At 37.3% G+C, this 15,587-nt stretch overlaps 1 protein-coding gene across 5 annotated transcripts in view; it reads left to right on the top strand.

Moving 5' to 3' along the window:
- DPP8 (dipeptidyl peptidase 8) overlaps positions 1 to 15,587 on the top strand; it is a 61,655-nt gene that overhangs the window by 27,957 nt on the left and 18,111 nt on the right. For all 5 annotated transcript variants that reach the window (XR_012919793.1, XM_076004487.1, XM_076004488.1 and 2 more), the window contains 6 exons: positions 1,298 to 1,426; positions 2,341 to 2,402; positions 5,538 to 5,638; positions 6,472 to 6,649; positions 7,517 to 7,676; positions 11,954 to 12,033. Coding sequence is in view for 4 of the 5 variants with exons in the window: in XM_076004487.1 (XP_075860602.1) it covers positions 1,298 to 1,426; positions 2,341 to 2,402; positions 5,538 to 5,638; positions 6,472 to 6,649; positions 7,517 to 7,676; positions 11,954 to 12,033 (710 nt within the window). In the remaining variant the exon portion in view is untranslated. The remainder of the gene's footprint in view (positions 1 to 1,297; positions 1,427 to 2,340; positions 2,403 to 5,537; positions 5,639 to 6,471; positions 6,650 to 7,516; positions 7,677 to 11,953; positions 12,034 to 15,587) is intronic.

The raw sequence follows: 15,587 nt of genomic DNA, 5'->3' as shown, positions 1-15,587 counted from the left end.
TGTGGAATGTGCGCCGCACTCTCCAACAGCCCTCCAACGGTCTGAGGGACAGTGCACTGGTCTCCTGTTTAAAAAATTTGAAGACCCCTGATAGAGAGTCTGCATAAACTGGTGACCAAATCAGTATTTGAATGGATAGAAAAAAATGGAACAAATTTCTTCTTTTTCTGGATAAATTCGCAAGTATCTTACTATCTGAGAAATAGCTCTCTAAATCATGGCTTTCAAACTTTTTGACCATGATTTAATTAGAAATTTACTTATAATCGTGGCCCTAATACATTATACATATATTGTATAGATAAAATTGAAAAAAATTTAAAGAAGCAATATTTATCCGTATATGTAATATACTCTGATACTGTTATTCTTTTCTGTTTGTTGAATTTTTTAAAATGCTGCATATAACCCATTCATAGATTTCATGACCCACTAATGGTTTGCAGCTAACAGTCTGAGTACTTCTCTATGACCATGCAAGACATTTATTTGTAGACATGTCTTCAATTTGGACATTTTATTTTAAGATGTAAAATGTTTTGCCATAATTGTATTTGTTGGAACAAGATTTTGACATGAATAGAGAAACCAATCAAAACAACTGGACTCTATTTTAATAGCATTTATTTTTTATAGGAAATATTATAAATGTAATTAAATAATTCCTTTTTCAACAAAGAATACATTTTATGGTATGCAAGGACAAAGTCCTTCAAAAGTGTTTTTTCCCAGGTTATATACAGGCCAGGCACCGTGGCTCACGCCTGTAATCCCAGCACTTTGGGAGGCTAAAGCAGTAAGATGGCTTGAGGCCAGAAGTTTGAGACAAATTTGAGCAACATGGTGAGACCCCCATCTCTACAAATAAATAAAAGAACTAGCTGAGCATGGTAGCACACGCTTGTTGTCCTAGCTACGTGGGAGGCTGAAGCAGGAGGATCACTTGAGCCCAAAGTTTGAGGTTACAGTAAGCGGTGATTGGGGCCACTGCACTCAGCCTAGGTGATAGGGCAAGACCCTGTCTCAAATAAATAAATAAATGAATGAATAATAAGTAAGTAAATATGTGTATAAATATGTATTTCCTCCAAAAGGAATAAACTTTAACCAGTAAGAGTGGCTTATCAGTAATTTACCTTGCTACTGCAAAGACTACTGATATTTTCATACATAAAAGGCAGCATAGTTTATACGTAAATTATTTTTCACTGTGAAAAATCTAATACTAGAGGAAATGGTCAGTTACGATTACTCTGTGGGATAATTCTACATTTTCAATGTTTAAATTCTTTTTAAGCTCCCAGTGGCGGTAAAATTCTTAGAATTCTATATGAAGAAAATGATGAATCTGAGGTGGAAATTATTCATGTTACATCCCCTATGTTGGAAACAAGGAGGGCAGATTCATTCCGTTATCCTAAAACAGGTACTGTACTCCACGGGCATTTATATTCATTCATTTCTTCCTTCCAAATAAGAGTCTTCTGGCTGTCATCCAAAAATAACGACAACATTGGTCATTTACAGCCTTAGTAAGGATAGTTTGTTCATCAAGTGTCACTGAAATAGATTTTTAATTACAGGCTGATGCTTTTTAATTATTTTCAAAAGTGGGGATATCCACGAAACTAGTTACTTTAAGAAATGAATAAGGTGTCTTTTTTAGTAAGTAAAGATTTTTAAGTGATATTATCCATAATAAATTAGTAATTTTTCTTTCATTTTGCTGTTTATAGCATTTCAATTATAAAAATGTACAAAATTTCACTTTGTTATTTAATACTGACTCTGTGTTTTTCAGCCTCTTATTTTTTGATACCTTTATTGAAAAGTGTGAATTTGAGATGGGGCTCTGAAATTCAAGTGCAGTTAGCCCATGACTATGTACACTATTGCTGGCTTAACTAAAGTGTAAAGAGAATAGCCGGGCGCGGTGGCTCACGCCTGTAATCCTAGCTCTCTGGGAGGCCGAGGCGGGCAGATTGCTCGAGGTCAGGAGTTCGAAATCAGCCTGAGCAAGAGCGAGACCCCGTCTCTACTATAAATAGAAAGAAATTAATTGGCCAAATAATATATATAGAAAAAATTAGCCGGGCATGGTGGCACATGCCTGTAGTCCCAGCCACTTAGGAGGCTGAGGCAGAAGGATTGCTTGAGCCCAGGAGTTTGAGGTTGCTGTGAGCTAGGCTGACGCCATGGCACTCATTCTAGCCTAGGCAACAAAGCGAGACTCTGTCTCAAAAAAATTTAAAAAAAAAAAAAAAAAGAGAATTAATCTGGCAAAATTAGTTTCAGTGATTTTGGATATGCATTACTATTCCCTTATGTTTTGTTCTAAAGGCACAGCAAATCCTAAAGTCACGTTTAAGATGTCAGAAGTAATGATTGACGCCGAAGGAAGGGTAAGTATAAAATGTTGAGTTGACTTTCTGTGTCATTTGACTAGTCTAGCAGGGTCTTTGATATGCTTTTTTATTTGGGGGCTTGTTGAACTTGCTGACTTATCTATGGATCATAATTTTAGGTTGACCTAATTTTCTACTTCCTGCTGGTTCTCAAGATAGAAATATGGGATATGTGCATATTTATGACTCCTTTCCAATAGTTTTTCCTTAAAAAAAGAAAAAAGGTGGTTATTGACTGGTGAGTTAGTTACCTTCTGTGTTGGGTAGGTGTCTGTGGTGGATTAAAAATCCCACAACTATTTTTTACTGCTGTTTTCCCTTTGGACAACCAAATGCACACAAGACTAATTAAAAAGCAGTCTTTTCATCCCGGCGCAGTGGCTCATGCCTGTAATCCTAGCACTCTGGGAAGCAGAAGTGGGAGGATCACTCAAGGTTAGGAATTCAAGACCATCCTGAGCAAGAGCAAGACCCCATCTCTACTAAAAATAGAAAGAAATTAGCTGGACAACTAAAAATATATAGAAAAAATTATATAGCCGGGCTATATAATTTTAGCCAGGCATGGTGGCGTGGCGCATGCCTATAGTCCCGGCTGCTTAGGAGGCTGAGGCAGGAGGATTGCTTGAGCCCAGGAGTTTGATGTTGCTGTGAGCTAGGCTGATGCCAAGGCACTCTAGCCCAGGCAACAGAGCAAGACTCTGTCTAAAAAAAAAAAACCAGTCTTCTCTACTAGATTATTTATTTATTTATTTGTTTGTTTGTTTGTTTATTTATTTATTTTTTTGAGACAGAGTCACGCTTTGTTGCCCAGGCTAGAGTGAGTGCTATGGCGTCAGCCTAGCTCACAGCAACCTCAAACTCCTGGGCTCAAGCAATCCTGCTGCCTCAGCCTCCCATGTAGCTGGGACTACAGGCATGTGCCACCATGCCCGGCTCATTTTATATATATATATATATATATATATTAGTTGGCCAATTAATTTCTTTCTATTTATCATAGAGACGGGGGTCTCACTCTTGCTCAGGTTGGTTTCGAACTCCTGACCTCAAGCAATCCACCCGCCTCGGCCTCCCAGAGTGCTGGGATTACAGGCGTGAGCCACCGCGCCTGGCCATCTACTAGACTTTTTAAAAACAGCTTTACTGAGACATGATTTACATACAATATAATTCACTCATTTAAAGTTTAAAATTCAGTGGCTTTTAGTATATTCACAGAGTCATATGACCACACCACAGTCAATTTTAGAACATTGTCATCACTTCCAAAAATAAAACCCATAGCCCTTAGCCATCATCCTTCAATCTCCTTATACCCCCATTCCTATGTACCACCACTAATCTACTTTCTGTCTCTATAGATTTGCCTATTCTGGACATTTCGTATAAATGGAATCATACAATATGTAGTCTGGCCTCTTTAACTTAGATGAATGTTTTCCAAGTCCATTTGTGTTACACTATGTATTAGTACTTCATTTCTTTTTTTCTTTTATTTTCTTTTTTTTTTTTTTTTTTGAGACAGAGTCTCACTTTGTAGCGGAGGCTTGAGTGAGTGCTGTGGTGTCAGCCTAGCTCACAGCAGCCTCAAACTCCTGGGCTTAAGCAATCCTTCTGCCTCAGCCTCCCGAGTAGCTGGGACTACAGGCATGCGCCACCATGCCTGGCTAATTTTTTCTATATATATTAGTTGGCCAATTAATTTCTTTCTATTTATAATAGAGACGGGGTCTCGCCCTTGCTCAGGCTGGTTTCGAACTCCTTACCTTGAGCAATCCACCCACCTCGGCCTCCCAGATTGCTAGGATTATAGGTGTGAGCCACCTCGCCTGGCCTAGTACTTCATTTCTTTTTATTGCCAAATATTTAATTATATAGATATACCACATTTTATTTATCCACTTACCACCTGATGGGCATTTGAGTTGTTTCTACTTTTTGGCTATTATGAATAATGCTATCATGAATATGTATGTACAAGCTTTTGTGTGGACTTATGTTTTCATTTCTCTGGAGTATCTACCTAGGATTATGGGTCATATGATAACTCTATTTTTTTTTTTTTTTTTTTTTTTTTTTGAGACAGAGTCTCGCTTTGTTGCCCAGGCTAGAGTGAGTGCCATGGTGTCACCCTAGCTCACAGCAACCTCAAACTCCTGGGCTCAAGCGATCCTCCTGCTTCAGCCTCCCGAGTAGGCATGCACCACCATGCCCGGCTAATTTTTTATATATATATTTTAGTTGGCCAATTAATTTCTTTCCATTTATAGTAGAGACGGGGTCTCGCTCTTGCTCAGGCTGGTTTCGAACTCCTGACCTCGAGCAATCCGCCCGCTTCGGCCTCCCAGAGAGCTAGGACTACAGGCACGAGCCACCGCGCCCGGCCGATAACTCTATTTTTAACCTTTTGTGGAACTGCCAAATTGTTTTTCCAAAGTGGCTGTGCTATTTTATATTCCTATCAGCAGCTTATGAGGTCTCCAATCTTTCCACGTTGTCATCAACACTTATTATTGTCCATCTTATTTGTTATAGCTATCCTAGTGAGTTCGATGTGCTATCTCATTGTGGTTTTGATTTTTATTTCCCTAATGGCTAATGATGTTGAGCATCTTTTCCTGTATTTATTAGCCATTTGTGTATCTTCTTTGGAAGATTGTCTATTCAGATCCTTTGTACATTTTAAACATTTTATTTTTTAAATTGTGTCTGTTAGATTTTTAAAGGAAAAAAGTTTGCTTACTCAGGGCTATTCCATTAATATATTGCATAAATATATTTTAGGCTAAAATACAGGAACTAGGGACTGTTTTTCTTAGATACTAGAGTTTAAAGTGATTAAAACTTGATTTTTGCCAGTTATTATTAAGGTTTCTATTAGTATAAACTCATAGGAAAAGACTTTTAGACTGTGTTAGTTCTTGTGGTTAGAACTTCTTTAGGCATTAAAAACACCAGTAAAAGTAACCCACAACTTACTACTGGTTTTGCTATATCCTTTGTGCCTTCTTAAATAACCTAAGTGTGAAAAAGTATTCAGCTGTTACAGATAATGATTTAAGTAGGCTAGTGAGCTAATTATTTATCTAAATCTTCTATAACTAGATTTCTTTTTTTCTGTTTTAATAGATTGTGGATGTTATAGATAAGGAACTAATTCAACCTTTTGAGGTTCTATTTGAAGGAGTTGAATATATTGCCAGAGCTGGATGGACTCCAGAGGGAAAATAGTGCGTATGTTAAATCGTCACTTCTTTACAACTAATTTAAGATCAAGAGCTTTAGAAATATCTTATGCTATCAGGTTTGCCTTACAGTTGGAACTACCTTCACAGGTAAATTGCAGGATAGTTATTTCTACAGAAGCGATTTTTCTTAAACTTGTAATTTCATAAGCACAGGTGCCTTGCTTTTTATTTCTTACTAAGCTAGGAATGGTTCACAGTGTTATTTGTGATTAAATTATATGACTTTAAGGCTCACAAAAGATTTGTATTTTTTTAATTGTATAATTTAAGCAGAAATATTTGTAAAGGCTTATATGAGAATGATTGCAAATACTTTCTGTTGTCTGACATAGTCAACATAAGTTTCAACAAGAATGGCATTTGTTGATACTAAAGGGAGAAAACACTTTCAAAGACCAAATATGGTTTTGGAAATTTAAAGAAAACTACTTTTTTAAAACTCTATTCAAGTTTAACTTCTAAAAATACGTATGGAAGGCCAGGCTCAGTGGCTCTCGCCTATAATCCTAGCACTCTAGGAGACTGAGGCAGGAGAATTGGCTTGAGGACAGGGCTTTGAGGTTGCAGTGAGCTATGATCATGCCACTGTACTGTAGTCAGGGCAATAGGACGAGACTCTGTCTCCAAAAAAATTTTTTTTAATAAAAAAAATGTAGGATATTTTTAATTAGCTATTTATAAGTGGTAACATATACTAAACCAGTTCTTTCATTGTGATTATAGAAATAATTGATAGGTGCTATGAGAGAGAATAGGGGATCATTCATTTTCTGAGAGCTTGCTTTATTTCTGGTGCTTCTCTTTTATTTGTATAGTGCTTGGTCCATCCTACTAGATCGCTCCCAAACTCGCCTACAGATAGTGTTGATCTCACCTGAATTATTTATCCCAGTAGAAGATGATGCCATGGAAAGGCAAAGACTTATCGAGTCAGTGCCTGACTCTGTGACACCACTAATTATCTATGAAGAAACAACAGACATCTGGATAAATGTATGCATTTTTTCCTGTATTTGATTAAATGTTTTCTCAGAATGCTAAAGCAAATGAACTTTGATAGCAAACTATCAAAGTGCATTTTTTTAAGTTCAAAGGAACCATGAATGTTATTTTCTTAATGTGAACATTTCTAGTTGGAGTGATGATTCCAGAATGTAATGGTTTGTAGATAGAAAGTAGATGCCATTGAAATGACATCTCCTTGGTTACAGACTTATTCCCGGGCATACCAGGTATTGAATACACAGCCTCATCAGTACCTCTGAGAGGGTGTCAAGAATCCAGTCTAGAAAAGATTTTCTTTTTTGACTTGGCAAACTATACCAAAATATACCAGCTTTTAATTGAATTTTGCATTTTCCAATTTAGCAGAGAAACTTAAACAAGATACAAAATAAATAAAGCCAGCTCACTTCATAACTGAATATAGACTTCATATGATTCACCTAAAACAGATGGACATATGTTTTTCCTTCAACTGTTAGAAAATTTCTCTTTGGAAAACAAAAGTAAAAAATGTTTTTCATCATCGTTTTTGTAATAAGATTTATATCATTAAACAAACATGTCATGTTTCAAGGATTACAGAAATGTTGAATGAGAAAAAGCTTTTGGTCATATTTTTCTTTTTTTCTCCATTTGGAATCATTTATTTCTCAATGGATGAAGTCTTTGACTAAGGTAAAATAAATATGAAAGGCCCAGGCAAAATTTATTACTATAAATATACCATACACATAGCATTGACATTTATATTTGAAAGCATGTTTATCACATAATTCTTCTTTCTCTAGTTTAATTGAATTGTTTATGTAGTATTTTCATTAATGCATATAGTAAATTAAGTTATTCATTTTACAGATCCATGACATCTTTCATGTTTTTCCCCAAAGTCAGGAAGATGAAATTGAGTTTATTTTTGCCTCTGAATGCAAAACAGGTTTCCGTCACTTATACAAAATCACATCCATTTTAAAGGAGAGCAAATACAAACGATCCAGTGGTGGGCTGCCTGCTCCAAGTAAGAAATCCTTTTTTATTTAAAAAAGAAAAAAACTTTGAAGGCAGAAAGTAGGAGGGACAGGGGAATCTAATGTCTCTTTTATGTGGTTTATAAGCATCAGTACTTATATTAAGTTTAATATATAAGCTAAACTAAAAGATAAATACATGTATATGTAAAAATATAGGACAAAGTTATTAATGGATATATGCATATTAGAAACTATTAATATGAATAATTTCTGGGTAGTGAAATTACTTCTTTGTACTTTCTACTTTTACCTTCACTGCATTTTTTAATTTGTTTGAAGTGAGCCCACATTATTTTTATATTTAAAAAAAACTGTTTTTAAAGGCCTGGCACAGTGGCTTACACCTATAATCCTAGCATTTTGGGAAGCCAAGGCAGGAGGATTACTTCAGGCCATGAGTTTGAGACCAGCCTGGGCAACATAATAAGACCCTGACTCTACAAAAAATATTTATTTTTTTTTTTTTTGAGACAGAGTCTCGCTTTCTTGCCTAGGCTAGAGTGAGTGCCGTGGTGTCAGCCTAGCTCACAGCAACCTCAAACTCCTGGGCTCAAGCGATCCTCCTGCCCCAGCCTCCCAAGTAGCTGGGACTACAGGCACGAGCCACCATGCCCGGCTGATTTTTATATTATATATATTAGTTGGCCAATTAATTTCTTTCTATTTTTTTATGGTAGAGACGGAGTCTTGCTGAGGCTGGTTTTGAACTCCTGACCTTGAGCAATCCGCCCGCCTCGGCCTCCCAGAGTGCTAGGATTACAGGCGTGAGCCACCGCGCCCAGCCTACTACAAAAAATTTTAAAATTAGCCAGGCATGGTGGCATGTGCCTGCAGTCCCAGACACTTGGGAGGCTGAGGTAAGAGGATCACTTGAGCGCAGGAGCTTGAGGTTACAATGAGCTATGATCAGGCCACTGCACTTCAAAATGTATATACATACAATGAAATATTATTCAACCTTAAAAATATTTCTCAGAATGCTTATCTATTCATCTGTCAATAGATATTGAGATTATTTTCACTTCACTTTTTGACTGGGTGACAGAGTGAGACCTTGTTTCTAAAAAAAAAACAAAAACAACTTTTTTTTTTTGAGACAGAGTCTCCCTTTGTTGACTAGGCTAGAGTGAATGCCGTGGCATCAGCCTAGCTCACAGCAACCTCAAACTCCTAGGCTCAAGCAATCCTTCTGCCTCAGCCTCCTGAGTAGCTGGGATTACAGGCATGCACCACCATGCCCGGCTGATTTTTTTCTATATATATTAGTTGGCCAATTAATTTCTTTCTATTTATAGTAGAGACGGGGTCTTGCTCTTGCTCTGGCTGGTTTCAAACTCCTGACCTTGAGCAATCCGCCCGCCTCGGCCTCCCAGAGTGCTAGGATTACAGGCATGAGCCACCACGCCCAGCCAAAAACAACTATTTTTAAAATGTTACATAATTATTAGATATTTTTATACATTAGATGTTTCTTTTTTTATTAGATAGTTAAAAGATGTTTCCTATACTATCTACGTCTACACTGAAATTATACAGATTGATATAATTATGTTGCCCAAAGTAAAATTAAATATTATAACAGCTGTAGTTAATTTCTCTTTAAAAAGTGGTAGTTTTCTTTCTGGGAAATATAATACAAAATGGATGCATAAAGGCTAGAAAAAGTGAAATGGTACCTAGAGTACTTTTTCTGGGTTTTTCTAAAACTGAGTTACAGTTTTCAACTTTAAGAATACACTTTGTTTTAGGCTGGGCATGGTGGCTCACACCTGTAATCCTAGCACTCTGGGAGGCCGAGGCGGGCGGATTGCTCGAGGTCAGGAGTTCGAAACCAGCCTGAGCAAGAGCGAGACCCCGTCTCTACCATAAATAGAAAGAAATTAATTGGTGAACTAACATATATAGAGAGAAAAAATTAGCCGGGCATGGTGGCGCATGCCTGTAGTCCCAGCTAGTCGGGAGGCTGAGGCAGCAGGATTGCTTGAGCCCAGGAGTTTGAGGTTGCTGTGAGCTAGGCTGACGCCACGCCACTCACTCTAGCCTGGGCAACAAAGCGAGACTCTGTCTCAAAAAAAAAAAAAGAAGTTCAGGACCAGCCTGAGCAAGAACAAGACCCTGTCTCTACTAAAAGTAGAAAGAAATTAGTTGGACAACTAAAACTATATAGAAAAAATTAGCTGGGCATGGTGGCACATGCCTATAGTCCCAGCTACTCAGGAGGCTGAGGCAGTAGGATTGCTTGAGCCCAGGAGTGTGAGGTTGCTGTGAGCTAGGCTGACGCTATGGCACTCTAGCCCAGGCAACAGAGTGAGATTCTGTCTCAAAAAAAAAAAAAAAAAAAGGAATGCAGTTTGTTTTAGAATGGTAAGCATTTTATGATAAATTATGTTATATGCCTAACTGCCATTTGTAAACTTAAGAGACTCAGCATGGCCTTTTTTAAAAATCATAAAATGTACATAAACAAGATTTACCATTTTTACCATTTTTAAGGGTTCAGTTTAGTGGCATTAAGTACATTCATATTGTGCAACCATCACCACCATCCACCTCCAGAACTCTTTTGATGTTCCAAAACTGAAACTACCTATTAAACAATAATTCCCAATTACCCCCTCCCTTCAACCTGTGGCAACCACTTTCTGTCTTTCCAAATGTAACTACTCTGGGTACCTCATTTAAGTATACATATAGTGTTTGTCCTTTTGTGACTGGCTTATTTTACTTAGCAATAATGTCCTAGAGGTTTATCCATTTTGTAGCGTGTATGAGAATTTCCTTCCTTTTTAAGGTTGAATAATATTTCATTGTAGGTAGGATTGCTTCTACTTTTTAGCTGTTGTAAATAATGCTGCTGTGGACATGGGTGTATGAATACCTGTTCCTGTCCTTGCTTTCACTTCTTTTGAGTATCAGAAGCGGAATTTCTAGGTCATATGGTAGTTCTATTTTTAATGTTTTGAGGGGCTGCCATATTGTTTTCCATAGCAGCTATACCATTGGCATACCAACAGTGGCTATGCCGTTTTACCTTCCCACCAGCAGTGCACAAGGGTTTTAATTTCTCCACATCCTCAACAATACTTGTTCTTTTCTGGTTTTTTGATACTAGCTATCTTTTTCTTGCTTCAAGTCTTCTTCCTTTCCCTTCATGTCTACTTTGTTTTTCTCCTTTCTCCTGTTTTCTTCTTTAAATGGCTATAGTGTATATGTTATCTGTATGTTAAATAATGTTAAGTAATCTTTTAATTTCTGTCTATAGGGTTTAAAGCACTACGTTGAATTTTTGCACCTAAGAAAAAATATGTTGATTTTTTTTTTTTTTTTTTTTTTTTTTTTAACTTTTGTGGGGACTCTTGTGAAGATCCTATACTGTCTCACCATCTAGGCCTGTCTTCCGCTGTCACTCCTCACAGCCAAATAGTTAGAAGCAGCTAGGAAAAGAGAAATGATTTTCATGGTTTTTTTTTTGTTTTTTTTTAGAGACAGGCTCTCACTATCGCCCAGGCTGGAGTGCAGTGGCATAATCACAGCACACTGCAACCTCAAACTCTTAGCTTCAAGGGATCCACCCTCCTCAGCCTCCTAAAGTGCTGGGGTTACAGGCATAGCCACTGTGCCTGGCCTGATTTTCATTTTTTTTTACCTTCTCCTCAGTCCACTGGGAGAGCCTCATCAACACAGAATCTCTAAAGACAGATGGGACATTTTAGCATTTACTATGGTAACTCTTACCTGGTTTATTTTTTGGCAAATGAAGAACAATTGTATTAAAACTTTTCTTATGCGGCTGGTAAAGTAGTTTGTTGCATTTTTAGAAGAAATGCCTTGTCAACCTATGAGACTTCTTTGTCTAACGAAAGGTTCAAGAATGCAGGTGCTTTTGAGTTCTTTTCTGGCTTGGCCATAAAATCTATTTTGATGTTTTCACATTATCTGCATGGATCATTCCATCATTATGCCAGAGTAGTGTGAAAACTCATAACTTGGATTTTTTTTAACTGTAGACTTTTTCTATTGAAGTGAAATTCACATAGCATTAAATTAACCATTTTAAAATGAATAATTCATTGATATTTACTACATTCACAGTGCTTTGCAACCATCACCTCTAATTCCAAAACATTTTTATTTCCCCAAACATAACTTTAATTTTTTAATGCAGCTCCTTGGAGAAAAGAGTTAGAATACTATACTTCATTGCTTCATTTGCTTATAGTCTGTATGATATAAAGTACTGAATTATAACTATATTTATCTTCAGGTGATTTCAAGTGTCCTATCAAAGAGGAAATAGCAATTACAAGCGGTGAATGGGAAGTTCTTGGCCGGCATGGATCTAATGTATGTCCTTTTATTCTTCTGTTATGTTTGGTTGACATATGCTGTCTGAATGCTGTACTGAAGTCAGTTAGGCAACCTAATATGACCCCAGTATTTTGAAATATTAAGTTAGGGCCTAAAAGAACTCAAGTTGTTGGAAAGGAAAAATCTTAGTTTAAATTAAAATTTCTTCATCCTTTTTATAGCCCTGGTGTTAGATGTGTTCTGGTTACTGAAGTTCACTGTTTTCAGATATATTGTTGCTACTTAATAAGAAAGGAGCTGGCCTGTACTTTTTTAGCGTCTAGCAAAAGTTGCCAGTTAGAATATACTTTGAAAATTATTTTAAAATCCATTGTAGACTGCTTGTGTTGTATCTACATTAGAAATTGCATTTACTACTCACTGAGGTAGTAATTCTCTTTCATTCACCTGTTTATCTTATCTCACAAACTTAAACTTTAGTTCACTACTGCAAAGAGTGATGGGCATTTTTACAGAGCTTAGATTGATAGGGAAGAGGAAGGAAATCCACCCTTTATTTAACTCTCAGAAGCAATTCAGTGAATTCTTTTCTTTCTTTTGCCTTTTGTAGTACCTTGCATTTGTTTCAGCTTTCAGTTAAGTGGTCAGTTTCATGACATCTTAAGAACTCCATCGTTTCCATGTGTGACACATGTGGTTAAGTCTATGGACGCTACCAGGATTTAGTGAAGGCTAAAATATCATTTCCTCAAATTGATATGGAAATCTATGGAAGGATTATATATACTGGCTACTGTAGAAATCACTTGTAATGCCTAATGTGATTAAGGAGAAAGAATGAAGATCCAGGTCCCAAAGTTTTTGGTAAAAACTTTTAGAATATCACAGGTGACCTTCAAAGTTTAATTTCCACTAAGATCCTCACATGGCCTTCTGGTTACATATCCAGATATTTTTTTCTGTTTAAGGACCTTGGATGTTACTGTCACTTGAGAAAACTTACTGTGGAAATCTTAAGTTCTGACAATAGAAAATTACATTAATGTAAATTTCATGCTGTGTGGTAGGTGGACTGTAAGAGTCACTAGATAATACCTAGGGAACCCCAAACATTATATTTACATAGATCTGATCCTTATTTGGGCAACCTAAATGTCTTTGTGCTACTTGCCACTAATGGGTGTCAATTTTCTTTCTTTATGTCATATTTGTTTCTGTGATATATTTATCTGTTTTTTACCTCTTTCTGTTTTCCTTTTATTCTTATCTTGGGTGGGGGTTTTTTTGTTGGTTTTTTTGTGTGTGTTTTGTTTTGTTTTGTTTTTTTGAGACAGAGTCTTACTCTATTCCCCCAGCTAGAGTGCCATGGCGTCAGCCTAGCTCACAGCAATCTCAAACTCCTGGGCTCAAGCGATCCTTCTGCCTCAGCTTCCCAAGTAGCTGGGACTATAGGCATGTGCCACCATGCCCAGCTAATTTTTTCTATTTTTGGTAGAGACGGGGTCTTGCTCTTGCTCAAGGCTGGTCTTGAACTCCTGAGCTCAAACGATCCTCCCGCCTCAGCCTCCCAAAGTGCTAGGATTACAGGCGTGAGCCACCATGCCCAGCCGTTTTTGTGTTTTTGTGCGTGTATATGTGTGTGTGTTTTAACTTAACTTTTTTCCTTCGCTGTTTTTATAAGTGACCTTGTTCTCACCTGAAAGATTTCTTTCTTTCTTTTTCTTTTTTTTTTTTTTTTTTGTTAGCTTTTTATCTAAAATGACACAGCTTTAGATCTACTCAAAGATTTCTAATGGCAGTGATTGGGTAAACCTTTGAGACTTTTTAAGCCCATGTGCTTTTTGTTGAGAGTGGTTCTCAAAGTGGGGGACCAGCAGCAAAACATCAATGTCACCTGGGAACTTGTTAGAAATGCACATTCTTGGGCCCACCCCAGACCTCATGAATCAGAAACTCTGGTGGTGGGGCCCAGCAGTCTGTGTAACAACCCCCCCAGGGGCTTCTGATACATCCGTTGACTATAAGAAGTTACATGAAACAAAGAAAAGAACCATGATAGGTGGGAGGGAGGGGTGAGGAAATAACTGGTTATTTCTTTAGTTTCGAAAGGCCAGACTCTCAGCTTCTAGGTCAAGAGCAGAACTAGTCCTAACCTTTGTCAGAGATTGTCACACACCTGTGAAGCTTCCTGAACATTGTTTCCTGTCATTTGTATCTTTTCTGTATATGTTACATGGGCCAACTGTGTTTATTTCTATATTTATGCATACTAAAAAATATTTAATGATAAAGAAGCAGCTTCCTGGAGAAAGATGAGACATTTAAAAATATTTGGTTTTATCACTACTTGCTACCATCAATAAAAAAAAAAAAAAAAATATTTGGTTTTAGAAATGTATCTGTTTTGGCCGGGCGCTGTGGCTCACGCCTGTAATCCTAGCTCTTGGGAGGCCGAGGCGGGCGGATTGCTCAAGGTCAGGAGTTCAAAACCAGCCTGAGCAAGAGCGAGACCCCGTCTCTACTATAAATAGAAAGAAATTAATTGGCCAACTGATATATATATAAAAAATTAGCCGGGCATGGTGGCGCATGCCTGTAGTCCCAGCTACTCGGGAGGCTGAGGCAGAAGGATCACTCAAGCCCAGGAGTTTGAGGTTGCTGTGAGCTAGGCTAACGCCACGGCACTCACTCTAGCCTGGACAACAAAGTGAGACTCTGTCTCAAAAAAAAAAAAAAAAAAAAAAAAAGAAATGTATCTGTTTTTTCTTTGCTGTGTAAAAAATCTGAATTTTCTTAAATACTGTTTGAGTAGGCTGGTAGAAGATTTTTTAAAGGAACAATAAAAGCCATTTATTCAGAATCTTCCTATAAATTGAGAAGAATATTAAGTGAATTCAGCAATGAGTTTACTTGCAGGTTTTTATGAGTTCAGAAAGAAGGCTTAAAAATCTTACCCATACTTAACTATAAACTATGCCAAGCTGGGTGCACTGTGGCTCACACCTGTAATCCTAGCATTCTGGGAGGCTGGGGTGGGAGGATTGCTTGAGCTCAGGAGTTCAAGACCAGCCTGAGCAACAGCAAAACTGAAGCTCTACTAAAAATAGAAAAAATTAGCCCAGCATGGTGGCACACACCTATAGTCCCAGCTATTCAAGAGGCTGAGGCAAGAGGATCCCTTGAGTTCAGGAGTTTGAGGATGCAGTGAGCTATGATGACGCCACTGCACTCTAGCCCAGATGACAGAGTGAGACTCTGTCTTAAAAAAAAAAACAACAAACTATGTCAGTATTCGAACTGTGATTGAATCCCATTATTCCGCAACCCAATAGATAAAACACTTTGCAAATTTATACAAAAGACCAAAAAATACTGCCTAAGATAACACTGCACTGAGAAATAAACAGGATACTAAAATTAGATTCTTTCAAGTATGTATGAATGGTAGACCTAAGCTGCAATGTAGAATTTTTTTCGTTCCCTGTAAGGAGTTATTTTAGAGAAATAATTCTTATATTTTAAGAAAAACATGCATTCTGGCCAGAAAGAAAACTATAGAAACAGTGTGCAACTCAGGTGTCCTTTTTCCT

The sequence above is a fragment of the Microcebus murinus genome, chromosome 6 (genome assembly GCF_040939455.1).
Source record: "Microcebus murinus isolate Inina chromosome 6, M.murinus_Inina_mat1.0, whole genome shotgun sequence".
NCBI lineage: Eukaryota > Metazoa > Chordata > Mammalia > Primates > Cheirogaleidae > Microcebus > Microcebus murinus.
This window is presented reverse-complemented; position numbering and strand designations above follow the sequence as displayed.